Source organism: Coniosporium apollinis, assembly GCF_000281105.1.
Source record: "Coniosporium apollinis CBS 100218 chromosome Unknown supercont1.28, whole genome shotgun sequence".
Classification (NCBI taxonomy): domain Eukaryota; kingdom Fungi; phylum Ascomycota; class Dothideomycetes; genus Coniosporium; species Coniosporium apollinis.
The window spans coordinates 219,376-245,556 of record NW_006913290.1 but is presented as its reverse complement, the minus strand read 5'-3'; the positions used below and the strand labels follow the sequence as shown (position 1 = coordinate 245,556).

The following is a 26,181-nucleotide window of genomic DNA, read 5'->3' as shown; positions in this document are numbered from 1 at the left end:
TAGGAGTCACACATCATTACGGCGTTCTCATAGTTAGGCGGGTAGCGCATTTAACCGGAAGTTGCAAATGGCACGTTGTTCCGATTCTGTTGTACCCAGTGTTCGCTCTGTCTCTTTTATGAAACCTCCTAGAGGAGGAAAACACTGTCGATTCGAAATAGAGTGCATCAGCAGTCAAGCATTAGGTGTAATCATCAGCTGGTCTATCCCCATGCAACGTTGTTGTCACCGGTACCGCACGATTGTAACAGCGTATCGGTTGCAACCCGGAGGCTGATGTGTCAGATGCAGATAGGACCCTTTCGGTGGAATGACTTTTGCATAGCTACATAAGTACTAGGAACGACACCGCCAGCACCAATAAAAATCGAGATGCTCGGAATTAGGTACCCCAGTGCATCAACCTGCGCCAACCCTCATGAACTGCTCTATAACCGACTTCTGGTGCACCTTGAAACTGAGGTTGATCGTAAAGGACCGAATTGTATGTCGACAGCCTAGTACCGTGGAAAGGACTACTATGGTGTGGAAAGCGGGAAAGGTTGCATCGATCGTGTCAAGGATTTCGTAGGCAGAAGATGTGGGATGTACAAAGGTCAAGTGCGAGCAACCAGCCAAGTGATATGCTCTGCTCGAACCCGTATCCGCACGTCCTCAACCAAAGAGAACTGATAGCAAGCCAAATGAGACGCATCTAGCTCTGCTTGCACTCGGCAGCCTCCTGTTTAGGCTTTGAGCCGTCATCCTGTAGTAAGGTCAGTTGGCTAAGCAGTGGAGATCGGCTTCTGGCACGTACGCCTTCGTCAGACTCATCGTCCTCATCCCTGTCATCGCTGAGCTCATCCTCCTCCTCGTCGTCCTCGTCCTCGAAGTCACCCTCCTCGAAGTCATCCTCGATTTGCTCGAATTGCAGAGCCTCGCCGGTGAACCAATCAACGGCACGCGGTATCAGCTTCTCCTTTATGTCTTCGCCGAGTTGGTAGTCGAGCTCAAGACGCTCCTCGATGTCAGAGGTCGCGTCATCCTCATCGTCATCGGGGGTTTTCGGTGGGGAGAAGAAGCTGAAGAACGACTCGGTTGGGACTGTCTTCTTGACGACGCGAGTCTGCTTGGTGTCTTGGAACCTGTTAGCCTATCATCTCAGCATTGTGATGTGTGGAACGTACTCTTGTTCCGCTGCTTCTTGCTCTCAACCTTGACTGTGAGGTCTTTGTTCGGCTTCCAGTCAATCTTGTCACCCTCAGCGTGGTCGTAGATGAAATCGCCACCGTATCCGTTCTCTTCCTGATAGAAGTATGTCTTGGTGATTGTCTTGTTCGTGAAGTACTCGTTCTCGGCGAATTCGAAGATCAGGCGGAAACCAGGGCGGTCGAGGTACTCCATCCGGATGTCGGTGAGATGCTTCAGGGCAGCCTCGTCGCGGTCGGTGATCATCTCGGCCAGCGAGACTTGGTTCTTCATCGCGGACAACCAGAATTCGGGGACACCCTTGACATCCGCAGCGTCCTCGGACTTGGTCTCCGTTGGCTTCTCGGTCTCCTCGTCATCCTCGTCCTTCTCTTCGTCTTCCTCCCCGGCCTTCACCTCCTCCTCGGTGGGCTCTTGTGCGCCATTGACGATCTTGGCACGCTTTTCGTAGAGGGGTGTGAACTTGGCAAAGTACTTCTTCTCGAGCTGGAGGACCTCTTCCTGGAACTCCGCCTCGAGCTTCGAGTGCTCCTTCTGCACGCCTTTGAGACCGGCTACGCGGCGGCGGACGGGAGCGGGGAGCGACTCGATGTAGCCCGACGACCGTCCGACCAAGGAGCCGAGTTTGCCTTGTATCATTGAGACGAGCGCCGGGTTCTTCGCGAAGATTGAGGCTGCCGCCGCACGATCGAAATCCTCTGAAGCCATGTGTGAGTGTGAAGATGCACAACGAGAGTTAAGCTAGGAGGATAACGCACCCTCTTTGATGCTGGCGACGCCAGGCTGTTGGGCACGAGAAGATATGGGCGCGTTGCTCGCCGGAGTGTTCTGGGGGGTCCTGGTGCCCGCGATCTGCGCGTTAGCCACGATTGTCCGTCCGTTTGCCTGTGCTGGCATGGTTGCGGGCGAAGAGTGATAGATGGCTTGGAGGACTCACGGGGCGGTGATGGAGTCGATCTTCTTATTGCGGATTGGTTCAGCCATGTTGAGGAGGCTCAGGAGGGTTCAGCGAGACGGGTTGCTGGATGTGGAAGGGTTTGGTGAACGTTGAGCTGTGGTTGTGGACGCTGGATCCCACCAAAGCGATTTTCTTCAACGGCTAGCGCCAAGTTAGCTTGCCCCTCCGTCACCCATGCCGTTCGGTCCACGCGTACCGACCGCGACAGCATCGGAAACTGTGGCAGTACCGGTAAACACAGATGTAGTCTGGCGTGGGCTGTGCTATTGAGTTTAGCTGTGCTATCAACCCCGGGCCTCACTTCGAGGAGCTGCATCATTCCACGACGTTAATGGCAATACAGCCAAACTGCAGGACTGGATTCTGAATTACTATCTGAGGTGCTGCTCGATACGTGCACCGCTAGGTGGAATGTCTCTCAGTCCAGAGTCTACATCCAAAACTAAACCCGAGATGAAATGCTATCGAATATACTTCAACCGGTTCGTGGCATAAGACGCCACAATCACCGACAGAGCCCCAATGAAGAAACACACTGCAATCGCGTTCGGCCCGTCCGTCGAATGATGCTCGTCAGGGTGAGCTTCCTTCGCCAGCTCCGGGCTCTTTCCGGGCTCCAGGATCGAGAACACGATCCAAGAGATGAAGGTACCGACGAACTGCGGCAGCGTGGTGAAGAGGTTAAGGATGCCAAGATAAATCCCGGAAAGCTCCCCAGTCGAGGAGTGGGAATCGTCCGTACGATGGTTTAGGTGGAGTGTGCTCGCCTCAAGTTCAAGCGAGTCCGTCGACAGCCGTCGGTAGGCGTGGCCATTCGATGTCGAACCAAGCCTGTTGATCTCGATGCCTATAAACGTGAATGGTGCCCAGCCCGCTATTGCTCCGGGTCTGCATGGTGTTAGCAAAGCGAGCCAGGAGGCTACCGATATGTCACTTACACAGCGCAGATTGCTATGAGTACAGTCGCAAAGCGAACAGAGCTCACCAATGGAGCCATCAGCATTGAGCCGGCGAAGACCAAATGCGACACAGTCCAAGCCGTCAGCAGAGTTGGCCTGCGCTTGTCCGCTCCGACTACGAGAGGGGCCAGACTTGCTAACGGTCGGGGTGTGAAGTCGCGTTTCTCGTCCTCGGGAGAGATGACAAACCACGGCAGCATGATGGAGCTAGCGAAGTTTATGAGGGAAGAGATGATCAGGCACATACTTCCCACTCTGCCGATTTGACCAAGAGTGTCCTGGGATTGTTTCGCCTCCGCTGGCGCATCGTATCTGAGGTAGATCTCGCCAATCCAGGTGGTGCTGTAGAACATCAGCGGAAAGTAGCCTATCCATGCCCAGAACTGGATCCAGCAGATGGCTGCGATGCGGTTGGGTAGATGCGTTGCTGTCCTGAATATATGAGTGAGCATCTTGATCGCGCCGTTGCTGCCCTCCTCTTCTTTCCCAGTAGATATCAGCACCCGTTCTGTTACCGCCCAAGAGGTGATCCCAACTGCCAGTGGCAGTGCCAAAGCCGCGATAACCGTCAACTGCTTGAACTGGGTGTCTCCCAAGGTGTTCCCAAATATGCTGTTAAGTTTGGTTGCCCCAGCTGCATATCCTATGATTGATGCCATGGCTCCCATCCTAGCGGCTTCAGAAACTCAGAAACTCCTCAGGCTGACGAGATGACGAGGGGACTTACCCCATGCTGAGCCCAGTCCCTGCTTCTGGATAGGTAGCGTGTCGACGACAAGACTCCGGCAGCTGGCCTGCACCGCATTGATAGCAAAGTCCACGGCATAGATGCTCAAGACTGCCAGCCCGATTGTGACGCTCTTCCTCGTCTCCGGATCGCTCACGAACACGCTGACAATCTCCTTCGTCCAGCCCAGGACTAGCAGGGACACGCTGACAATCGCGGTTCCGACTACCATGAATGGCCTCCTACGTCCCCATCTGCTTGTTGATCTATCCGCGATGATGCCCACGACTGGCTGCATTATGAGACCTGAAAGGGGCCCGGCGATCCAGACAAGGGATACTCTGGACTTCGTGAGACCGAGCTGAAGAAGATAGGGCGTGCAGTAGGTCATCTCGACGCCCCATGTAAAGCTGAAGCAGACACAAACTGTTAGCTGGGCCGACGGAGAAACCATTCCGGAGGCATGGTGCTTACGATACTCCTATCAAGCTTGCTGTGAGGAGAGCCATACGCGCCGACTCCGTAGAGCCCTTGATGGAGGGCTGTCCACTCCATGACGCGCCTTGGGCCATGTTGCACTGGACTGCTGCACGCGATCTCGTCGATGGCGACCGCTCCTAGGTTTAGAGGAACTTCCGTTTGCTTTCTAACGTAGTCCCTTGTATATATCGGTCATTGAGCGGCGCTTGAAGTGCACGAGCATGTTGTGGATCCTGCCGCCGTCGACTACTCATCGAGTCGCGCTTGGTGTCACGGAATGATCGCAGGGACGACCGGCGCGCCTTGGAGCTCAAGATTGCTCAGATCGTTGTAACCTGAGCATGCCCATTTCATCAAGTTCACGCAATTCATAGGTACTTCAGCAAGGGTTGTCCTAGGAGCCGCTCACGCTAGCCGTTCTGGGCACTACCGTAGAAACTATAGTCTTGTCTGAGAACAAAAGCTTCCGCCTCCCGACTTGAAGCGCAAACACTTGAGCGTGAAACGATGCAATGCTCGTGGTCTAGTTGCCCTCCGCTCTAGTAACTCCGAACAAATGCCACCGCCAGCATCTTCTACCTTATGACTGACCGATCTTCAGCCGTTCAAGTTCATGCAGCTTGTCGGGAGCTTCACCAGGCGCTGCGATCTTCGGCTTGGGACCTGGCGCCTTGCCCTTCGCCTTCTGCGACGTGCTGTCCTTAGGGAGCTCCTTGACGTAGGGGAGGAACTCTGGGTTGCCAGGAATGTACTTGCGGAGCACGGCGGGTACCTCGATTCCCTTTACAAGTGTTAGTGACAAGGAAGACCTGTCAATACCCGCATTTTCGATGGATCTGGGAGGGAAGCGGAGCTGTCTTACATCCTCTTTCTGGTAGTTCTCCAGTACGCTTTCTGGCCATTAGCATTGTGTCAAGCTAGCAAGCGGATCATAGTGTTGAAGCTCACCAGCAGAGTGCGCGCTGGACCATGTTAGCAAAATCGAGAAGAGTTGTAGGGATGCATTCTCGGATTACCATACCTCGGTTGCACAGAGAGTGCTGTTGAGAGCGTGTACGTAGGTCTTGGTCGTATCCGTCTTTTTCTTCTGCATCAAAGCATCAGTGGATGCGCAACTGCGAGGGACATCACTTGAGATCATACAGCGCCATAACGTATCTCTAGTTCTCGCGATTGATCTAGAAAGAATTAGTACGCTCGATCCTTCCAGTGGGGAGGATGATCGTTGACATACAGTCTGTGCAATTCGAGCCTAGATACTGGTTAGCGGACATGCGAGTTCAGGACGCGATGTTTGAGTTCGGGGGGTTCCTAGTCCCCTGAGACAAACTCCGAACAACGATGACGTTTTCCTGGATGAACTTACAGGAAACGAGCTCTGCAATCTCATCAGTATCTCCCTCTCACACGCATGCGTTAAACATACCTTTGTACTCCCCTTGGTACGGAAACCAAGCCTCGAGATCATATTTCTTCGATGCGGCGTTGTTCTAAATGTATCAAAATAAGTTCCAGTGACAGAGTCCAACAGCGATTTCTTCTCCGAAAGCGCGGGGATAGGGCCGGACTGCAACAGCCAAAGGGTTGTTGGCAACTGTGTCCAATCACGCAAGATTCTGAGAGATGCAGACGTACTAGGGCTCCAGATACTATGGCCATGATCCGGTACGGAAGTCCTAGTGACTGGCTAAACTGCAAATCAGCACATCTTCCACGTGCTTATTCCAAGACGGGACTGACTAGAATTCTTCCGAAGTCGAAATCATCGAGTCGAACATGTCCCAGCTGGCTTCTGGCTTGCAGAAAATGAACTGCTCAATCTGATGGCTGGTCAGCAAGATCGGGATGAAGTAATTCTTATGTTACCTTCTCGAACTGATGGACGCGAAAGATGCCCCAGCTGTGGTAATCGGTTGTGAGCTCTTAGACTGGCATGGTGGTGGATTATAGACATACGCATCCCTTCCATGAGCGCCGGCCTCTTTCCGGAAGCAGGTGCTGTATCCTGCGTACTTTATGGGCAGATCGTTGTCCTGCAGCCACTCTTCCGAATGCTGATAGTCGTAGTGTCAGTAGAACCACAGCGAATTGCAGTGGAAATGGCTGTGAGAATCATACCAAAGCGGAGAGGGGTTGCTCCGAAGTTGCGATGAGGTATTTGTCGGTGGTCTTGTTGTTTTCGTCCTCGGTTACTTTGTACTGATCGAAGACAAGTGGTCAGCGCGGTGCGGTCTTCCTTAAGGACACATCCACATACTAGCTCTTCGTCGAACTGCTCCAACTGCGCAGTCTTCGCCATGGCTTCTCGCAGCATCTAGAAACAGTCAGACACTGGGCCATGGAAGTGCCTTCCACTGGTGTGACGAACGAAGTATGGTGGCTGGTTGGGTGTGTAGCCTTTGTTGAACAAAAACTCGAGACCATAGTTGACAAGTGCCAGGTTAAGAAATAGCCCATAGCCTGTCAAACAGTAGCCGCGATGGCCCACGATTTTAGTACCACGCTCGGGGTCGTAACCATTCAGCCTCGTCAACACCTAGACTTCTCTTAGTACTGCACGGCCAGCTCCTCCATCGCCAACGGAACGCACCTCATGATGTGATAGGCAGTCCAAATTTTGGGGCGTTACTCCTTCCGGTGCCCACTTTCGAATCAACGCATTGTCGTCCTCGTTGTTGCTGACGGGTACTGAGTCATGTACGTAGTTGCCGATGCTCTAGGCAGTTCCGGTGAATATCGGGGACGGATGTACGCCAACTTGGGTTCTACTTACTTTGGCTTTGCGGTTCAGCGCGGCAAGCTTCTCCGCAGCTAGCTCCTCCTGGGATGCCTTCTCTTTCTGGAGATCCTCTTTCTTCTTCACTAGGTCGTCCGCGTTCTCCTTTGCCTAAATGTGCCGGTGCCGCGTCAGCGGTCATACTAGAGTTCCTGCCCAAATGACGTGCCTTTTTTTTCTGTCCGATCTCCTTCTGTGTGGCGTTGATCTCAGCGCCAATCTGGGTGGCTTTCCGTCTCTTAGCATCGCTCTGTGGGTCATCGCTGGGCGACACTAACCTTTATATGCGGCTGTGGGTGGCTATGTGTCAGCCTCGAGCTTGGCAAGCTACTGTAGAGCACGTACTCTTCCTGTGATCCTCGAAAGCCTCGATGATCTCGTCGACAATTGCTTCAGGCGCGTGTCGCCGGCGTTGGCTCTCCTTGATCTTCGCCGCTGTGTGGTAGAGGCTGGTCAGCGTGCGCACACGGCGGCGACAGAATACAGGTGACATTACGGTTTCCGCCTCGGTCGGTTATGAAGTCATTGATATCGAGCATTTCGAAGTCTCAGTGGCAGTAGCGGACGGGACGAATACTGAGTGGTGATGGGCGCTATTGCTTGCAATTGGTGACAGATAAAAGATCGTTGGTCGTTACTGTTCGCCTGACAGGTTGAAACGAGGTTTAGGTGCGCTCGCTGAGGGGTGCCGGCATTTGCGTGCTGAGCCCGACTGCTTCTGGAGCTCTTGAGTCCGCAGAAGTGACTCTTAGTGGGGAACTTTGGTGGGATATGTCGACTCAGCCCTACGCGAAGCGAGCCAGGGTCGCGTTTGCAGATCATCCGCGGCGCGCAGGCCTCTCCACCTTCATTGGATCTACGGATTAGATTCCTCAACAGCATCTTTGGCATACTCTACAATACAGATGCAACGGTGGGTGTGTATCTGTACACCATGCGCAGCTACGCGTTGCACCCGTACAGGCATGGGATGCTCCGCGGCTACGTTCGTTGGGCATCGATTACCTTATGCGATTGGTACTGAGGGGAAGATGAAACTCGCGGCACAGTGCAGACAGGATCGCTGGGAGAACTGAGCGGCGCATAGAAAAGCAATTTGGCCTGTATGCAGGCCTGTACGCCACAAAGTCATGTCTCATAACGAAACTAAGAAGCGCCGTATCTCCGTTTCCACCCATATTGTGTGCGCAACACGAAAACACAGATACAACGAACACCTTCACTCTCACATCGTTAGGCACTTCCCTCCTCCTGCAGGCTCGGCCGGCTTCTTGGGACCCCTTTCTATCACCATGATGAGTTGCTCAAACGCCTTGTTGACATTTTCATCAAGCCGTGCGCTGCATTCTATGACCGGACACTCAAGCTCCAGCTTCTTCTCAAGAAACTCTGCATCTTTCTCGGTCAGTACCTTCTGCTCCGGTCGAAGGTCCCTCTTGTTTGCCACGACTACGATCGGGATCCAGTCGACGCCCTGCAGGGTAGAGCGTCAGGCTCTCGGCTCACAAGCGCCACTAGGCAATTACGAGAGGCATACCAGCTCGTTCAGAATCTTCTTCTTTATATGCCCAACCATTTCATATGACTGCTTCGACGCCATTGAATATACGATGAGGTAGCCATGGACGCCGATGAAGTGTTTCGAGTTTAATATGCTGTATTCGTCCTGTTTTGAAGCGAACTTGTCAATTCACTCCAGTCTCGGTGCCCCATCATTCTGCCTGAGCTTTACTGCCGGCCACACTTACTTGTCCAGCTGTGTCTATGATCTCCGTTGCAAACTCCTGGCCATTCTTGACCCGGATGAGCTTGCTGAATGTGTTCTCGATGGTTGGGTAATAGCTCTCGACAAAGTGACCATCGACGAATCGGACCGTGAGGGATGACTTGCCTGCAACATGTGAGCACTCAGGTTCAGCTCAGCAAGATTGACTTGGAGGACTACCGACTGAGCGGCTGCCGACTACAGCTATCTTCCGCTGTTTTGGAGGTGCAGGCATGCTGGAGACTGGTGGAGGACTGTAAGTGTACAGTATTGTTGCATGCAGGTTTATGATTTAAGTCCAAGCTGGATGCTCGATTACTCGGCGGCGGCTTAGGTGAGATTGAGTAGCAGCTAAATGGAGCAGGCCTGACAGTCTTATGGCAAACACGTCGTGAAAAGAAGCTTTGGACTAAACCCTGGGCGCAAGCGAGTCAACGGCGATGACGGCAGTATTAGAAACGGACGACCATTCTTTAGCGCAACGGCTCATTCTCATCAAATTCAATTACCATGTTTGTACTCTTTGCTCATCAGGCTACTGGTGTGTCTGCTGTGCCTTGTTCTCGTGGATTCACGCGCAAGCCAGCCTTCCCCATACTTATCACTCATCAATGATGGCTATCACGTGTTATGCCTTACATATCCGAGCAGTAGCAGCCTGTCTTATCGATTAAGGATATAAGTCAGTAGGAAGCGCACTCCCGATACACATAAGGGATACAACCTGGAAGTGTGCGAGTTGGCGGGCCCACTCATCGACCGTGGCATCTTTCCCTTTGATTGCCTTGAGCCAGGCAGGCAACAGCAACCCACTGCTCATCCCTATCTAGCTGAGGGTGTCGCCTAATCGTGTGAAGGCTGCAGATCAGTCAACGAAGTCAGAATTGTCACTACCTTAGTAGATGTTGTGCTTTAGATGAGTCTGGTGTTATCTTAAATCGGAATTTGCAAAGACGCAAAACTTCCGTACATCTCCTGCAGAGGTACGCCTACGATCCTAGCTGAATAAAGAACAACGGTATTGAACTCAACGTCAACGTGTTTTGCACAGTTCCCTACGTATTTCGAGAGACTATAGTAATTTGGCGTGTTCATTATAGACTGGCATTAGATGTACTGAGTTGACATCGTGGTCGATGGCAGCAATTTAAGTCGGAATTACTCACTCCCAAGTAACTGTCCTGTGCATTGCGCCTTTCGAAGCCCATACGAGGCCGTTGCACCCGACAAAACAAGCCCTGGTTACACAGGCGGCTATTTAAAACGAGCAAAGTTAGAAAAAAACAAACCAGGAAAAGCCACTCCAGGTCCGTGCAATCACACGCGTCGCCACTGCAGTTATACGCCTCGCACAGCACGGGCCTGCTGGTGTTTGTTCTGAGTGGCTGCCTACTTACCCTTCCTTCAATCACATCACACCTACTCGAGGTCCGTCCCTCTGCGCCTCTTTGTCGCCTGCGTTCCAAACTGCGCCGCCAGCGCCTATCTCTACCGCCATGAAACTCTAAGAGTTGGCAAACGAAAGCCTCTATCAGAACCCCCGTCCCTATTCTGTTGTTGCAGCTGCGATGCCCCTGCAATATTTCTATACCGGTCCTATGGCTGCAGCTTCCTGGGGGTAGCATCCTTCTCAACGGGAAGGCGGGTGCTCCCAGAAACTCAAGGTGCCGATGCCTCATGACATTGTGTGTGCCCGTGTAATGTTACGATTGGTGTCCGCTCTGTCAGGCCCCCTGCTGCGGTTTTGGGCTTCAGAAAGCATGCTGGGATAGCCCTCTTTGTGATGCCCGGCTCTTATAACACCCCAAGCGCCATGTCTGCATTTCGATCGCGGTGATCTCGTTGTCTGCTATCTTCAGCCTCCTTGCTTCATTCTTTGAGACTTTCGCTCTCTAGATACTTCATTTCCAACGACTGAACCTTGGGAATCATCGATACTGGAACGCCAAATTCCCAGGGTGGATGCAACGGGGGCAGCTCTGTCCCGAGTGCTCCGAATGGGACGTGAAAGAGTGGTTTCTAGGACGGGCATGGACTCTGTGGGAAAAGCCCAACGGGAGCAAGGCCCTGGACGAAAGAGTCCAAGCTGGAGAGAAGACGAAGAGGAGACGAAACTACAAGAATAGACTAAGACGGCGGCTTGAAGACGTAAAAGAAAACGAAGACTGTCCCCTCTGTCGACTGACCATCAAGGCTTTATCTAAGGATCCTGCGTATGGCCAGATTCCCAAGGGGACAGACGTTGAAGTTCTATACGCGCACCTAGCATTTGCCTTGAACTGTGAAGAGACTGTCTCTGGGAAGACGTTGGAGAGCGTTGTTGGATTAGGAGCACCGAAATACTGCAATAGGTTGCTCATCAGTACCAGCGAGTGGGACCGCGATGGCTACTACCATTCGTATCCTGTGGCGACCGGCAGTGTTCATCTAATCGCGAGCGCGACCGATGGCCAGCATGATACCCGAGAGCCCATATTACGGGGCAGGGCCGTCCAGTCTCAAGTCGACATGAAGCTTCTAGAATCCTGGGTTCGGAGATGTCATAAAGATCATGGAGTACAGTGCCGCCCGGAGCCCAGAGATGAACACCTAAGGCCAGACTTCAAGCTTATAGACGTCAACTCTGGAGCGATCGTTCACTCGTCGGTCCGAGCTTCCTTTGCTGCGTTAAGCTACATTTGGGGACCACAAACCGTTCGCCAAGTAAAACTATCGAGCGACACATATTCACTGCTCACCACTCGTGGGCTGAGTGAAGTCTGGGAGGACGTACCACGAACAATCCGCGACGCCATCGCCCTTTGCAGAAGCATCGGAATCCCCTACTTGTGGGCGGATCAGTGTTGCATTCAGCAGGACGATGAAACGGACATCGGACAAGTCGAATTCATGGATGTTATCTATGGCGCGGCCTCTCTTACGATCGTTGCGGCGTCTGGCACGGACTCGTGGGCAGGTTTACCTGGTGTATCACCCGGGTCGCGGCAAATTCAACAGGAGATGGAGATCATCGAAGGTCTGTCTATCGGCACGGCGCAAGCCAGGTATTCCGCCGCCATGTCATCTGCCATCTGGCTCACGCGGGGATGGACGTTTCAGGAGTACATCTTGTCGAAGCGGATACTCATTTTCACTGCTCAGCAGGTGTTCTACCAATGCAGCAACGCGTTCTGGTGGGAGGACACACACATGGAGGTCCCCAACCCCCTCACGGTTAGCCTGGAGGGTTCACACGAGTGGTACCGCTCGGGCCCCTCCACCATTCCGAGCCGAGCTCTTGGTATGGGCATAACCAAGAAACCTGCCATAGGTTCGCTTACGCCTGGAAACTATCTTGAGAAGTACTTGTCACTTGCAGCAGATTTTACTGACCGACGTTTGACGAGGCAATCCGATGCGCTTCGAGCGTTCAAGGGTATCATCAGTCACTTCTCAAGAGCAACAGGAGAGTGCTTCTTCGCAGGACTTCCACTCAGCGGTATCCATGCTGCTCTGCTTTTCGCCATCAGGTATCCAAAGCCCGAACACCGTCGCAAGGAGTTTGCGAGCTGGAGTTGGACAGGTTGGGATTCAAGCCGGCTCGACGACGACTACATTGGGTACCCATTTTGCAAGTGGGAACCCGAAGCGGCTTTGTACCGGATCGAGCACTGTTCCGACAGTAAAGTCACCAAGAGCGTTCAATTCACCCGTATACAGGACAAACGCACGTCCACACTATCACGGGAATTCTACAATCCTTGCTCTGTATGGAAATTGTCCATAAGAAACACCATGTTAAAAGACCTCGGAGTGGAAAATCTGCTTGCCGTTATCGCACCGACGGTTTCTATATCGGTGTCGTACGATCGAGTCCCTCTGCCAGTTACAAGGCTTCATTCGAAAGATAGGTTATCCTCGAGCATTCTCCCTTGGGTAGTACGAGAGCGTATGGGGCTCGCGTGTATTTATCTGGACCCTTCATGGCGCAAGCTGGTTGGACGCAAGGCAGAGTGCTTCGCCATCGCTCGAGGATCATCACGTGCTCCGCAGGGGACTGTTTCCACGCATGTACAGCTCATGGTCGTTTATACTGACAACCACGGCGTTTCGCAACGTGTTGATTTATGGAGGTGCTCGGTGGAGCAATGGCAGCGCGCAGCGGTTAAGTGGAAGTTATTCCTGTTGCGATAGTTTGAGGCTCTCTCATTACAGGTTTGCTGGTGGTAGAAAACTGTGTGGAAAGAGAGCGGGCTGTGTACTGGGCTCCTGGTGCCTTAGGCATCAATGCTGCTCGGACTTAACGGCTAAACCACGGGCGCATTTGAAAAGTGCATGCTCATTGTGAAGCGCCTGTTGCCGGAAGCTCGCATGCTCGTCCATACAACTGTACAGGCAGTCTATTCGTTTTGTGGCATCTAAGATCGCGATGCGCACTCAACCAAACATCGTTGTCACGGGCACGCCCGGCGTCGGAAAGACAAGCCATGCAGAGCTTTTGGCGCGCAATACAGGCCTGAAGCACCTATCCATCAATCAGGTAGTCAAAGAGAGAGAGTGCAATGACGGGTGGGACGAAGATTTGAAGACTTGGATAGTGGATGAAGACAAGGTCAATACCCCTGGAGCTTCTCTACGACCGTTGCGCATTCATTAACCTTTTTCATACTTGTAGCTGCTCGATGCCATTGAGGACGAAGTTGAGGAGGGCGGCTGCATCATCGACTGGCACGCATGCGACCTATTTCCCAAGCGCTGGATAGACCTCGTGGTCGTCATCCGCTGCAATTCTACTATACTCTATGACCGGTTAACAGCGCGCGGCTACGCGGAGAAGAAACTGGAGGAGAATATGGACGCTGAAATCATGGAAGTCCTGCTCGAAGAGGCGAGAGAGAGCTATGATGAGGAGATTGTAGTCGAGCTGAGGAGCGACAACGCGGAGGACATCGAGAACAACGTGGAGCGGATCGAGTTGTGGATCAAGAACTGGAGGGAGAACAACAGGACGGGCAGAGAAGCTTGAAGCGTTTAAGACTAGGGCACGCCTTCAAGCTTACATCAAAGGTAGCAGCTACTCTGGGACATGGCTGGCCAGCCATGCTTTCAGCTTCTCGAGCGCCTTGCCGCGATGGGAGATCTTATTCTTCTCCGCCTTATCCATCTCGGCGTACGTCTGGCCTTCGTACTCGAAGCAGGAGTCCCAGCCTACGCAGCGTCAGTCCTAGTCCGATCCTCAGCCAGCGAGGTCGAGTACTGACCGAAGACAGTCGGTCCGCGAGATGGCACCAGTTTTCCCTGCAAAGGGATCAACGACTTGAACCACTACAAGTTGCAGCGGGAGGCTTACGTCTGTCCTGCCTTGGAAAATCATAGGCTCATGGCCCGGTCCTTCGCAGTAGGCGAATGTGCAAACGGCTTGGGTTGACTTGTCCTCAAAGCCGTCCAGCATCTTGTGTAGTTCTAGGGGGCCTAGAGCAAGCATGAACCATTTTCTGTTGGAGATAGTTAGCGGATGAGGTGTGATCTCATGCGGTCTTGCATACATGTATGGCCCGGGAAGGTCCTTCATTGCCTTGAAGCAAAGACATGTATCTTCTACCAGCACGGGTCCGCCGACCTAAAAGTGAAATCCGCTGTGAGCGGGAGTGTCTTATGTGTGCTAAGTTGGCGAGCATACCGCTTCAGCAGCTCGTCTGCATTTATCTGCGGTGACTTCCTCGACTGTGCCTTGCACCTCCACAAGATCAATGGCCTGGCTCTTGAGCTCGACGCCCGTATCCTCTAGAATTGCCTTGACTTCTGCAAGCTTGTTCTTGTTTCCAGTGATAAAATTCAGCTCTTTAGGCGCCATTTTTAGACTAACGATTGTTACAGTCCAGAGTATGGAGTCTGAGTGGAAGATTAGTTTATAGATAGCGTGTCCCTCATGAACTAGCCGCATCTGAATCCTACCTTGTCGTCCCACGCTAAACGTTGGCTTATCAACGTTACTCCATTGTGGCTGCTTTTGCACGTATGAGCGCCCCAGTCTTGCCTACGCAGTCTGTTTAAGAATCCTTGCCGCCCAGGTACTATAGCTCATGGGGTGGTGAGGTTCAGCGCGCAAAGAGCCGGCAATTCCTTCAGCTGGGAGAAGCACCTTCGTTTGTTTGAGTCCCTCTTTTGCAAATGAACCTCCAGCTTGTGTCCGGCTTGGAGCCCTGTTTTTGTGCGGCGTAAACCGTTTAAACAAGGTCCGATACAATTTACGAGTTTTGGACTTGATCAAATCCTCTCGTGCCGCATTGTGTCATCCAGCTTCAATCGGAAAGCACCTGAAGCTCAACATTTTCAAGACAAGAGCATTTCTTATATGTTGCATGAATTTCCCGAAAGATTGTTCAAAGTCAACATATCACAATGTTCAATGCATCTCCGCTCTCATCAGCTCTCAATATGAGTAGGCCCGTCATCTTGGATTCAGTGCCGGCCTTTCTGGCGACGGTTCTGGTAATAGTCTTATTGACACGCTTCCTGAGTGGTGCCAGCGGGAGTACGGCCGCATCAGATGGCAGTGTTGCTAGGAAGGTTCATCGTGTGCCGTACTACTTCCCGGTCCTCGGTCACATATTTGAGTTTTTCTTCAGCACGGATGCTTTCTTGAATGGATTGAGGTATGACGAATTGATGCCTCTGCTTTACTTCAAGCAACCGCAACCCGCAGCAGTACTGACCGGTTCTGGACGCAGGACATCTAATACACATGGGATATTTGGCCTCAATCTGCTCGGTTACACACACAATATTATCTTCTCGCCATCTCTCATGGACGGCGTGCTTGCTCAAGATGCCGCTGTATTGGATCGTGCAGCTTTCACTTGGGTCATCCTCAAGAATGCGTTCCAGCTCCCGGCTAGATTGAAAAATGAGATTCTCCAAGTCTACCAGGAACTCCAACAGCTACTGTCTGAGCATCTAGAGGGTCCACAAAGCAGGAACAGCACCGTGCCGCTAGTCCTGCGGAACTTACAAGAACATCTACCAAACCTTGTCACGTTCAACTCCAGCCTCGTAGATCAATCAACGTGGGAACGTGTCAGTAACACCCAGCTCGTCATCCAAGCGGATGCCGAAGCCGTCGTAGAGACTAGTCTGCTGTACGTATTTTTCCTTCCACACCAACCTGCAGCAGCTTACCGGGCCTGTAGATCACTGATACACGACATTCTGAACGCCGCCATCCTTCCCTCTATACTAGGCCCCTCCTTTCTTGAGAACTTCTCTTACCCCGACCTCACCGCCGACCTCCAAACGCTCTCCTCATCCTTCCACCTCCTCGCCTCCGGCCTGCCCCGCTGGGTCCCCCTACCCGGCCTCGTCCCCGCACATCTAGCCCGCCGACGCCTCCTCAGCGCCCTAACAAACTTCTACCGCAGCATCGACTCCGATTCCGTCGCCTCCGATGAGCAACTACCACCCCTCCTCCGCGCCGCAAACAAACTCTACACCTCGCACAACCTGTCCCCCTCAACACGCGCCTCTCTCACCCTCTCCCTCCTCTGGACTCTCACCGCCCAGATCCACACCCTCGCCTTCTGGCTCCTCCTCCGCATCCTCAGCACCCGCTCCATCGCCGCCCGGATCCTTACCGAAACGGCCACTTGCGCACACGCGACGCAGCCGCCGAACGAATTCGGCATCCCCGAGCCACCGCGGCTGGAGCTCGATGTTAAGGGTCTGCGAGGCAGGTGTCTGCTGCTGAAGAGCTGCTATGTCGAGACTGTGCGGCTTGATGCCAGGGTGTGGAGTGTGGGGAAGGCGAAGCGGGACTTTGTGGTGCAGGAGAGTGAGGAAGATGCTGTGGGTGGGAGGCCAGAGAGGTGGACGATTGGGAAGGGGGAGTGGGTTGGTGTGCCGCATTGGCTGCATCATGCTGATCCGGCATATTTTGTGCAGCCGATGGTGTGGAGGCCTGAGAGGCATGTCAAGCCTGCGGTAGAAGCTGGCGGGCTAGGGGAATTCGAGTGGGGGAGTGTGATGGGATTTGGAGATGGAGGCGGTCTGTGGAAAACGGGGTCGTTCACAGAGGATATAGTTCTGGCCTTCGTTGCGGGTGTTCTTGCGCTGTGGGAGATTGAGCCGGCGAGTTGGAAAGGTTGGGCGATACCCAGGAAACACCAAGGCTTTCTGGTGCTAATGCCCAAGAGCGATATCAGGATTCGGATCAGAAGGAGAAGCCTGCAATAGAGCGGCAAAGCAATGGAATGAGTAGGCAATAGTACCCTAATGTGGAAAAAGGGTTTCAGCACAGCATTACCAGTCATCAGGTCCTCACAGCTGTCATGAGTACGTGTCTTAGGATTTTGCCATTGCTTGAACGAGCCAACACCCTATAATGCCCGAAAACAAGAGCAAATACCCAGATAGCAACGCTGTCCAACGGATCCCGTTTACACGCTCTCCAGCACCGTCTCCTTGAATTCCCGCTCAACCTTCTGTCCCGACTCGTCCGCCGTCGACTCGCCGTGCAGGTTGAGAAGAGCACCGAGATCGAACTTCGGTGCCTTAAGAAGCTTCACCTTGCGCACGTAGACCTACGCCACGTTAGTGTCATGCAAGGCAAATTAGAAACAGATGTGTTACGTACGTTCTGGAGAGGATAGATTCCCTGTGTCGACTTCTCAATCTCACGGCCCATGACCTCCGGGATGAGCTTGGTGGTGAGCTGAGATAGCGAGCAGCTCGAAGCCTCACGCTGCATAATCTCAACCATCTTCTTCCGGATGGCGCGAATCTGGGAGGAGGCGGCGTAGGTGGTCTTCTTGATCTGGTTGGGTCGTCGCTTGGTGAAGGCGATGGCGAAGAGGCGGAGGAGGTAGTCGTCGGTGGTCTTGACGACCACGTTGGCTTCGATCAGGGTCTGCCACTTCCGCACGAGCGAGCGCAGCTTGTCGGAGGTGAAGTCGAGGCCGTGGAAGTTGGTCAGGCAGTTCTTGCCCTGCACCTCGTCCACCCGTAGCTTGACCTTGCGGAACGCGTGGTCCTCGTCCTTCTGTAGATCCGCCAGTGACACCTCGATTATCCGGCCCTTCAGCGCGTCGTTTGCGTTCTTGAGACCGGTCGTCCTGTTCACAAGCGTCTTTCCAACACTGAATATTGTCAGCAAGCGTGCTGCTGACGGGTGGCGCTGCGGTGTCCTACTCTCTGATCTGGAAGGTGGAGGGAGCCTTGATTGAGAACCAGTCCTTCCTGGCGAAGGGGTCGGTTCTCTTCTTGAGGCCCTTCTTGCCCTTTGACAAACGCTTGTTCTTGCCGACGGCCATGATTGCGAGCGACAAGAGTTGTTGTGTGTGAGCGATGTGTCGAGCTGGAAATATCGGAGTCGTCGTCTCGACTGCGAGCGCACATTTTCGAGTGTGGACAGCGCCAAGCTCGGTAAGTCGGCCAATAATGTTCCGCTCACAGACCAGCATCGCAACAACAGGAGCCTGAGATTCAATCACAAAGAACAAGCGATGCATAGATGTTCGACAAGTGCGAACCCATTCACAATTCTATAGCGAGATATTTACAAGCAGGCCAATTTGCGCAGTATCAACACCCTCAGCCACAACTGTCGCGGTGTTCTGCAAAAACTCCATCCAGGATGCCCGCCAACGCCAGATCAAAACCCATCAACAGCCCCGGTTCATCCGGCCCCTATATCCAACACCCGCTGCTGCGTGAGAGTAGAGATCCAACTGCACTCTTGTGGTTCATGAAGACAATCCCATATGTCCGGTGCGACGGAACTGTCCCTTCCCGCGTCGTGGAGTGATAAGCCTCGATGGACTGCCAACGCGAGGAGCTATACCCAAGGGAGTCCATCACGTCTTTACGCCGGAGCTGTCTTGCCAGTTCTCTCGGCCGGCGTAGGCTTCGCTCCGCTGCCTAAACTGCTCGAAGTCCGGAAAGCTAACGTAGCCATCTGAATCAAGCACGTTGGTCTCCAGCATTGCCTGTGTCGGCTGCAGAGGCGCACCTTGTTTCCCACACGTACCCGTAGTCCAGCACCTCGCCATCTCCGGCCTGCTCTGCCTACTCGGCGTAGAGCTATCGTCGGCATACTGATGTCCTCCTGGTGGCCTCGGCAATGGTGATGTGGGTGGGCTTGAGGCCCGCGGCGATGCTGGATGTGATGCTACTCTTGACAGCAAGACCGTCGCCTTTGTAGGCGTGTGTGATCCGGCATCTTGCCTCGGAACGGAGGATGTGTTTGCGCTGAGGGAAGGCGCCGAAGTCGTTGAGGGTGTGAGAGGTGAGCGACGGGTACCTGACTTGGTGCAGGTGGCTGGTGCCTGAGGCGCAGGGACGGCAACGTAGTACTTGTTTGCCATGATCTCGGCTTTTTGATTCAAGACCAGCAGTCTTCAGGGTATCTCAGTTCGAGGTGATGTCTTGCAAGCAGTTGTAACGACAGCGGGAGCACACGACAGAAGAGAAGCTCAGCAGCAGCAGCTAGGGGAGGTAGCAGGAGTAGCAAAAGGAACAGCAGCAGCGCGAGAGGATGAGTAGCACAAAAAGGCCCTCCAGCCCCAAAACTAGGAACCCACGGGCCCAACACCGCTTCTCGGGATGTCGAATGACATGACGGCTACAACGGCGCCAGACTTTCGTTTGGCAGCATTACCTTGACTACCTACTACGTTGCTGCGCTGTCAGCTCTTCATACGCGCAGCGGGCACGAGTCAAGCGCTGGACCAAAGCTGCGTGGTGAGCTGGATGGCGCCCCAGGGCGGGGAAGCCGCGCAGACAGAAACCTTAATGCACGCCTTGCACCCTTTGCTTCCGTAACAGGGCGTCGCTCGCGTGCTTTGCGGGGTGAGGTCGCCGTTTGTGCCCGTTACTTTGTCGTCGACTCCGTGTTGGGTTGTGCCTGTCGTTCCAAGGGTTCAACGGAATCCTTCAGCGTTGCTGACACGAGCAAAACAACCTCAGCCCGCACACCATCAGGCCCATCTCAAAGAATAACCCACCAACCAGACAGCAAGGTGACCATGGCGGGGCTCGTCCGCATCGAGAAATCTGAGAGACTACCGCCACAGCTTCCGCTCGCCAGGTGGCTCTTGTTTCGGTGGCCGCCGACGCAACTAGACGACGCCAAGCACGTTATCGAAGTAGCTCGACTGCAAGACGACCCTCTTCCTCTGCAGCAGTGGGCCTTCGAGGGCGACTAGAGGATTCTCCACATGCTCGAGGTACCTTCTCGACTTCACTGACACGTCTTGTGGCGTCCAGCGTGTCCCCAACAAGAGGATGTGAGGCGTACAACTGACGCTTGCCGCACAACCAACCCATACAGTACAACTCTGAGCAACATCAGACGGAGGAGCAACTGAGACACCAGCTACGTAGCATGACACAGCAAAGGTCAGTGTTCTCGAGAAAGATACAGGTAGTCCGTTACATCGGATACTTCTGTTTATCTCAGATATCCGCCAAGCCCGCCATCCCCCGGTTGCAACTCTACGGCCCATTTCCGACCACGCGGAAAAGCAACCGTGAGCTGCACACCATCTCAACTCCCAGACCCAATGTTTCCCCGCCCTGAGTGGCTGGTCTAGCAATCGACATGCCTCAACGGGCCGTGCCACGGGGCGCTTCCCTGGACCCCTTGGGCAGCTACACATACGGGCTTTTTGCTAGAGGCTTTAAATCGATACGCTGTTATCTCCACTGTGTATGCCGGGCATGAGGGGATAGATCGGCGAGAACCGGCTAGATTCTATCTGTTCTAGGCGGAATGGCCCAGATCGAGTTGTTGCTCGCACATACAAGAGCGGACTAAGCAGCAAACCAGCGGTACCGCGCTAGTATCACCTAGAAAGCGAAATTTACGAAAGCATCCCCAAGAAACCGCTCCAGGCTCAATGCTGTGGCGATATGTCAGCTTCCTCATACAGAACTGTGGGGAGAGATGTCGGAACTTACATCCACGTCGTCCCAAGCCCGTCCTTGCACGCTTCCCAGCTCCTCCATTGTCATGACCTTGCCCGTAGTGACTACAGCAACCATCAGCATACTGTGCCGTCCCCCAAAAGCATATACGAGAAAACCAACAACAACAACTCACAGTATCCAGCATGAATCTTCGCATCAATTTCCACCCTCGAATCCTCCGGGATCATCTCATCCGGAATTGGCACCCTCTCGAGAATCGGAATGCCCTGCTCCACAATCGCATCATGTTTCATATTACTCATACTCAGCATTCTATCAATCTTCTTGATCCCCAGCCAGTGCAAAATATCCGGCATCAGCGCCTGAAACCGCATATCCTTGACCCCCGCAATATTCTCCGTGCGCAGGAAATACTCGGACGCCCGGTCGCTGCCGCGCTTCCGCGCGTTGTAGACTAGGTATTTGGTCACTTCCCCCAAGGCGCGGCCTTCTTTGCGGAAATAGATCACGACGCCGGACCCGCCGAGTTGCGCTTCTTTGACGGCTTCTTCGACCCCGAAGATTAGGTAGGGTCGGCAGGTGCAGATGTCGGACCCGAAGACGTCGGAGCCGTTGCATTCGTCGTGAACGCGGAGCGCGAGGCGCACGGACGGGTCGGCCATCTTGGCCGGGTCGCCGAAGCAGTAGACGGTTAGTCCGCCGATGGGGGGTAGGAAGAGCTTGATGTCGCCCCGTGTGATGAGCTCGGGGTACGAGCCGCCCGTCTCTTCGAACAAGCTGCGCCGCAGTGTTCCCTCGTCGATGCCGAAGCGCTCGGCCACGCCGGGGAGATACCACACGGGCTCGACGGCGAACTTGGTCACGGCCAGCTCGCCCGAGCTGTTGAGGCAGATCTTGCCGTCCGGCACGAGGCGGCCAGCGCGCACGGAGGCTTCGAGCTCGGGCAGCTTCATGTGCGCTTTTGTGACGGCGATCGTGGGCCGGATCTCGATGTTCTCCTGAGTGATATAGTTGGCGAAAAGCCAGGGGGCGAGGTGGCCCAGCGGGTCCATGGAGACGATCTTCTTCGGGTCGGACCATTGGGGGAAGGGCCCGATATTGGCGGCGGGCTCCGTGTTGGTGAAGTCGGGCTTGTGGTCGGCTTTTATGTTTTTGCTGGCTACGGCGAGGGCGTGGTAGATGGCGTAGGAGCCGCCGTGGGCGCCGATTGCTGTGAGGTATCAGTGTCCTGCTAAGCTGTTTTACCGGATGGTTGAGGGCATACCGTTTCGTCGTTTTATGGTGCTTGGATGTCTAGAGACAACAACTGGTCCTCGCAGGTTAGGGTCCTTGTTACCCCAGTCCATCGGCAGAGGGTCAACGCCAGATTGCCCAGGGTACGACGTCAAGATTATTTTGGATGAGACGCTTGTTCGGCGAGGTTGGACCTCAAAGGTTCCGGGAGAAGCGTTATTCTGTTCTCTGGCTGCCGACACACCGTCAACCGGTTTGGGGCTGGGGCTCTCCTGCTCTCCGTTCGCGACTGCGGACTTTCCGTTCATGACGGTTGGGTCCGAGGCAGCGCCGTCCTGTACAGATTTCACACCCGCCAGCATGTTCACCCTGCCGTTTATAGCGTCGACCGCGGATGATAGCTGTAGGTTATCCTTTTGTAGCGACTTCATACCCACCAGAATCTCGTTGAGCAGGCCTGAAAGGTCCGGGGGAGACGGCTGAAGCTCTACGGGAGCCATGGCTGTAGCTCCGGTGTGTTCAGACGGGACGGAGATGGTCTACGGTCTATGATCGGTTTGAAAAGCGAAGGTGAAGAGGAGGAAAGCAAGCTTCAGCGCAAGGACGGAAGCAAGGCTGGATGGCTTGGGGTGGGGTAGAGATAGTTATGACTTGCAACGCTAGCGGTGAGACGTAACAGATAAAAGCGTCACGAACGTGGTGGACAAAGAAACGAAAGAGTTGCCAACTTGGCCTGTATGGAAGAAAGACGGCTTCACTTCAGGTACCACCACTGACCTTAGCGGCAACGAGCTACAGGAGCTACAGCTCGCTGCTCCGGGAGCTCCCCACCCCTGCTGTCAGCGTTGGAGATCAGCACCTGGGGCTCCCTGGGCAGTTGAGCCACGAACGCCTATCGGGGCTATCAAGGCTTTCCTGTTGCGGATAAGCCGCGGCTCGGTGTCGAGCGTTAGTCCGAGCGGACCCTGAACTGCCTGAACTGAACCTCAAAGCGTGACGTGCATTCCCCGAGTACAAAGGGCAGCAACACACAAGACCACCTCCGCTGCGACAGCCCTTCTACAGCAGCGACCCTTCCTCTTTCAAGCACCGCTTCTCATAGCGGCGACCGCTTCAACAACAACCCTCCCCCGAAGCTTCCTTACCCGATACGAAATGGTATGTGCGGCCCAGCTAGCAACCTCGCGCAAAAGCAGCAGCCAGCAGCTAACACCCCACCCAGGGCAAACGCAAGAAGGCGGCAAAGAAGCCACAAGGCCCCAAGAAGGTGCGCGCCTACTCTCCCTTCAACGGACTCTCACCTGTCGCGCCTGCTCATACACCCCGCAGCGCGAGAAACTCGCTACAACCTTCCAATGCCTCTTCTGCAACCACGAGAACTCCGTGCACGTAAAGTTCGACAAGAAAGCCGGCCTCGCCGAGCTGCGCTGCAAGGTCTGTGGCCAGACGTTTCAGACGACCATCAACTGTATGTTCCTAGCCGCCCTTGCACGACCTTCAATCCCCCACGAGAAGCACAAGAACTGACACATCCGATTTTTCGCAGCACTCTCCCACGCCGTCGACGTCTACGCCGACTGGATCGACGCCTGCGACGCCGTGGCGAAGGAGGCGGCGGCTGCCGATGCGCCGAAGGAGAGGTATAGGGGGACTGGGAGGCCGAGGGCTGCGCCTGCGGCGACACAGGAGGACGATGATGGGGATGGGTTTGTGGTGGATGACGAGTTGGATGCTGAGGGGGAGTATGCGGATGAGTGAGGGTGTGTCTTGGGAGCACAACTGGGCTGGCGTTCGGGACGTTATATCGGCTTATACTAGGTGGCATTTTCGGTACGTTGGGTTTATAGGGTAGCATGGGGCTGAAGGCAGTTTTCAACCCGCTTTGAGAAGCTACATGCACTGCTGCATCCTCATAAAACGTCTTCTAAGATCCTCTGGTCCCGTGCATTCAGCGCGACATGATGCGCCCTTCCCATATCTAGGGGACGCATATCTCACCACTTCTATAGAGCGGACCTCTGCTGCTATACCTAGCAAATAGTCTACGCCTATGCCCATGCTCTTCTGATAACTTCAACGCTAGATTAAGCTCCTACTCACATGGTATAGAACCGATCGCCGAAGTCACCGAGCCCAGGCACGATGTAACTACGATATATGTTAGCATCTCGCAAACCGAATCAGACATCTGAACATACTTCTTCTCATCTAGCCCCTGATCCACAAAAGCAGTCACAACCCTCAGCTTCGGGAACTTGGCCGCAAAGTTCTTTGCTCCCTCCGGACTCGCGATCAGATTCAAGAACAGAATATGATCCTCCGGCACGCCCTTGCTCTTCAGCACATCCACCGCCATGAGCGCCGAGCCCCCTGTCGATCACCTTGTCAGCCCCCGCCCCCCCTCCTCCCACCCCCCACCAAACACGCAGAAGACATCACTCACCAGTCGCCAACATCGGATCCAGCAACAACACCCACCTCTCTCCCACATCCTCCGGCAGCTTCTCATAAAAAAGCTTGGGTTTAGCCGTCTCCTCGTCCCTCTGAATCAGAATCTTGCCTATCCTGACACTCCTACAGCATTCGCGGAGGGCCTGCTCCATGCTCTCGCCCGCGCGCATGATGGAGACGCCGCAGATTTTCCCTTCGAACTTCACGCCGGAGTAGGTGCGGCCGACGGGGGTGGTGATGGGGTGGGAGACCACGGGCAGGTGGTTGAGCCCTTCTTCGACGAGGAGCCGGATTATGCGGTTCGAGTAGAATATGAAGTCGGCGCGGTTGGTGGTTTTGTCGCGGATCATGCTGTTAGGGGTTAGGTGTTGGTCGGGATGATCGCAGGCGGGGAGTGGGTTGATGTGCGTACGTTAGGAGTGCTATTAGTTGTGGTGTTTGTGGGAGGATGTGCACGTTTTCGTGGGAGACCTGGGGGCTGGTCAGATGGGTGCCTGCAGCGATTGCGGGTGGGAGTGGTCCAAACCTGTGTGGATACAGTCGCTGTCGGCTTCTCGTTGCTGGACCTGTACTCTGGACCGACGCATCTCGAGGGCGCCGGGTTTTCTGAGGCGGAGAGCATCGTGGCAGCTGAAAGGGTCTACAGAAGCTGTGGAAGAGCTGCTGGATGCAATAGAGAGACAGATTCTAGCTTTATCGGTCTAACATTGGGGTGGGATGTGAGGGGAAGACAATGATATCTCCCAAATAGCTCACCGAGAGCACGAGACACACAGCAGGGCTGACTCGTGTGAGGCATCGGAAGGCGCCGCGCTTCTCCACACACTGACACGCCGCAGGGACTTGGAAGCTGGACCCTGGTTCACATACAGTAGCGCATCCGGCTTCTGGCAGCGCGTCAACCGACAACCGACATTGTCTTCTCCGTCTGCACGAACAAAGAAGAGCTTCAGCATTCACTTCACTTGCGCATTGACATCGGAAAGCGAACAGAAAGCCTGTCTGCGAAGCGAAGCACCCAAGCCGCTTTCACCAAGCTCAATTCTCCACCGCCCGCTTGTTCTCACTACTAAACCTGCCCTCTATCCAGCACTGTACAAAGCTGTACACCACCACGATGCTGTTGTATCGCTAGGCAGCCCTCTCCAGCCTCCTTTTCGGCCTTGCATAATCCGCCTTGCTATATAATGGCTGCGTCCACCATGTCTTCCTCCAATGCGATCCAACGCCGGCGGCGGCCAGCGACTTACGGAAAGCCTGCTCGTTCCAGCTTCTACGACCTGCACGACGAAACTGCCTCAATCGCACAGCGATCTACCCCGGAGACAGCGAGCCGCCTGATCAATCCGCTAAAAACCACTCAGCATAGCGACACCGCGTCTTCTAGGAGGAAAGACCTACCTGCGAAGAAAGAATCTCAGACTGCGGGCCTCACAGACTTCGACGTCCCCTCGTCAGACGAGGCCAACAGCGCGCCTTCGAGTAGGCGCCCTCAGAGGGCCAGTACAGATAGGATCATCAAGCCGCAGAGGAAAGCAGCCGTTGCAAAAGCTGTGGCTGCTGTAACCACCAGACGAACTCCTCCAGCGACTGAAGCAGCCAGCCTAAAGGTCTTCGATGTCCCGATGTCCGACGACGATTCTACACCGCCAAAGAATACGCGCGGGGCTGTCAGTCGACCTCCGATGGCTCGAACGAAATCAGACGCAAGAGTTCGAACAGTCACCGCACCTGAACCGGTGC

The 26,181-nt window shown here is 54.3% G+C and overlaps 12 protein-coding genes across 12 annotated transcripts; 3 read left to right on the top strand and 9 right to left on the bottom strand.

The window, feature by feature from the left end:
• Positions 1 to 694: 694 nt before the first annotated feature.
• W97_05820 (nucleosome assembly protein 1-like 1) lies at positions 695 to 2,085 on the bottom strand (the record flags this gene model as incomplete). Its single annotated transcript, XM_007783702.1, has 4 exons — positions 695 to 745; positions 797 to 1,116; positions 1,167 to 1,886; positions 1,947 to 2,085. The coding sequence occupies 4 exons, from the start codon at positions 2,083 to 2,085 to the stop codon at positions 695 to 697; spliced, it is 1,230 nt and encodes a 409-aa protein (XP_007781892.1).
• A 522-nt stretch (positions 2,086 to 2,607) lies between these two features.
• On the bottom strand, positions 2,608 to 4,404 carry W97_05819 (uncharacterized protein; the record flags this gene model as incomplete). Its single annotated transcript, XM_007783701.1, has 4 exons — positions 2,608 to 3,034; positions 3,085 to 3,781; positions 3,833 to 4,242; positions 4,307 to 4,404. 4 exons carry the CDS (start codon positions 4,402 to 4,404, stop codon positions 2,608 to 2,610), a joined length of 1,632 nt encoding a protein of 543 aa, XP_007781891.1.
• A 488-nt stretch (positions 4,405 to 4,892) lies between these two features.
• On the bottom strand, positions 4,893 to 7,581 carry W97_05818 (seryl-tRNA synthetase; the record flags this gene model as incomplete). Its single annotated transcript, XM_007783700.1, has 18 exons — positions 4,893 to 5,093; positions 5,175 to 5,202; positions 5,261 to 5,274; positions 5,334 to 5,399; positions 5,456 to 5,490; positions 5,547 to 5,571; positions 5,722 to 5,802; positions 5,948 to 5,999; positions 6,053 to 6,132; positions 6,179 to 6,212; positions 6,269 to 6,366; positions 6,431 to 6,511; positions 6,570 to 6,626; positions 6,681 to 6,848; positions 6,903 to 7,028; positions 7,086 to 7,174; positions 7,233 to 7,361; positions 7,434 to 7,581. The coding sequence occupies 18 exons, from the start codon at positions 7,579 to 7,581 to the stop codon at positions 4,893 to 4,895; spliced, it is 1,512 nt and encodes a 503-aa protein (XP_007781890.1).
• A 732-nt stretch (positions 7,582 to 8,313) lies between these two features.
• W97_05817 (uncharacterized protein) lies at positions 8,314 to 9,088 on the bottom strand (the record flags this gene model as incomplete). The annotated part of the gene is made up of 4 exons (XM_007783699.1): positions 8,314 to 8,562; positions 8,626 to 8,754; positions 8,837 to 8,979; positions 9,031 to 9,088. The coding sequence occupies 4 exons, from the start codon at positions 9,086 to 9,088 to the stop codon at positions 8,314 to 8,316; spliced, it is 579 nt and encodes a 192-aa protein (XP_007781889.1).
• Positions 9,089 to 10,815: 1,727 nt separating this feature from the next.
• On the top strand, positions 10,816 to 13,858 carry W97_05816 (uncharacterized protein; the record flags this gene model as incomplete). The annotated part of the gene is made up of 2 exons (XM_007783698.1): positions 10,816 to 12,600; positions 13,508 to 13,858. The coding sequence occupies 2 exons, from the start codon at positions 10,816 to 10,818 to the stop codon at positions 13,856 to 13,858; spliced, it is 2,136 nt and encodes a 711-aa protein (XP_007781888.1).
• A 48-nt stretch (positions 13,859 to 13,906) lies between these two features.
• W97_05815 (Ham1 family protein) lies at positions 13,907 to 14,686 on the bottom strand (the record flags this gene model as incomplete). The annotated part of the gene is made up of 5 exons (XM_007783697.1): positions 13,907 to 14,040; positions 14,094 to 14,130; positions 14,183 to 14,327; positions 14,379 to 14,452; positions 14,513 to 14,686. The coding sequence occupies 5 exons, from the start codon at positions 14,684 to 14,686 to the stop codon at positions 13,907 to 13,909; spliced, it is 564 nt and encodes a 187-aa protein (XP_007781887.1).
• Positions 14,687 to 15,234: 548 nt separating this feature from the next.
• Positions 15,235 to 17,061, top strand: W97_05814 (uncharacterized protein; the record flags this gene model as incomplete). The annotated part of the gene is made up of 2 exons (XM_007783696.1): positions 15,235 to 15,488; positions 15,564 to 17,061. The coding sequence occupies 2 exons, from the start codon at positions 15,235 to 15,237 to the stop codon at positions 17,059 to 17,061; spliced, it is 1,752 nt and encodes a 583-aa protein (XP_007781886.1).
• A 203-nt stretch (positions 17,062 to 17,264) lies between these two features.
• On the bottom strand, positions 17,265 to 18,137 carry W97_05813 (40S ribosomal protein S1; the record flags this gene model as incomplete). Its single annotated transcript, XM_007783695.1, has 3 exons — positions 17,265 to 17,408; positions 17,462 to 17,963; positions 18,016 to 18,137. The coding sequence occupies 3 exons, from the start codon at positions 18,135 to 18,137 to the stop codon at positions 17,265 to 17,267; spliced, it is 768 nt and encodes a 255-aa protein (XP_007781885.1).
• A 543-nt stretch (positions 18,138 to 18,680) lies between these two features.
• Positions 18,681 to 19,190, bottom strand: W97_05812 (uncharacterized protein; the record flags this gene model as incomplete). Its single annotated transcript, XM_007783694.1, has 1 exon — positions 18,681 to 19,190. One exon carries the CDS (start codon positions 19,188 to 19,190, stop codon positions 18,681 to 18,683), a length of 510 nt encoding a protein of 169 aa, XP_007781884.1.
• Positions 19,191 to 19,943: 753 nt separating this feature from the next.
• W97_05811 (uncharacterized protein) lies at positions 19,944 to 22,487 on the bottom strand (the record flags this gene model as incomplete). Its single annotated transcript, XM_007783693.1, has 4 exons — positions 19,944 to 20,162; positions 20,785 to 20,855; positions 20,927 to 21,964; positions 22,019 to 22,487. 4 exons carry the CDS (start codon positions 22,485 to 22,487, stop codon positions 19,944 to 19,946), a joined length of 1,797 nt encoding a protein of 598 aa, XP_007781883.1.
• Positions 22,488 to 23,142: 655 nt separating this feature from the next.
• W97_05810 (uncharacterized protein) lies at positions 23,143 to 23,745 on the top strand (the record flags this gene model as incomplete). The annotated part of the gene is made up of 4 exons (XM_007783692.1): positions 23,143 to 23,145; positions 23,210 to 23,254; positions 23,317 to 23,455; positions 23,534 to 23,745. The coding sequence occupies 4 exons, from the start codon at positions 23,143 to 23,145 to the stop codon at positions 23,743 to 23,745; spliced, it is 399 nt and encodes a 132-aa protein (XP_007781882.1).
• Positions 23,746 to 24,083: 338 nt separating this feature from the next.
• W97_05809 (uracil phosphoribosyltransferase) lies at positions 24,084 to 25,060 on the bottom strand (the record flags this gene model as incomplete). Its single annotated transcript, XM_007783691.1, has 5 exons — positions 24,084 to 24,135; positions 24,186 to 24,357; positions 24,431 to 24,789; positions 24,851 to 24,909; positions 24,965 to 25,060. 5 exons carry the CDS (start codon positions 25,058 to 25,060, stop codon positions 24,084 to 24,086), a joined length of 738 nt encoding a protein of 245 aa, XP_007781881.1.
• Positions 25,061 to 26,181: the final 1,121 nt, after the last annotated feature.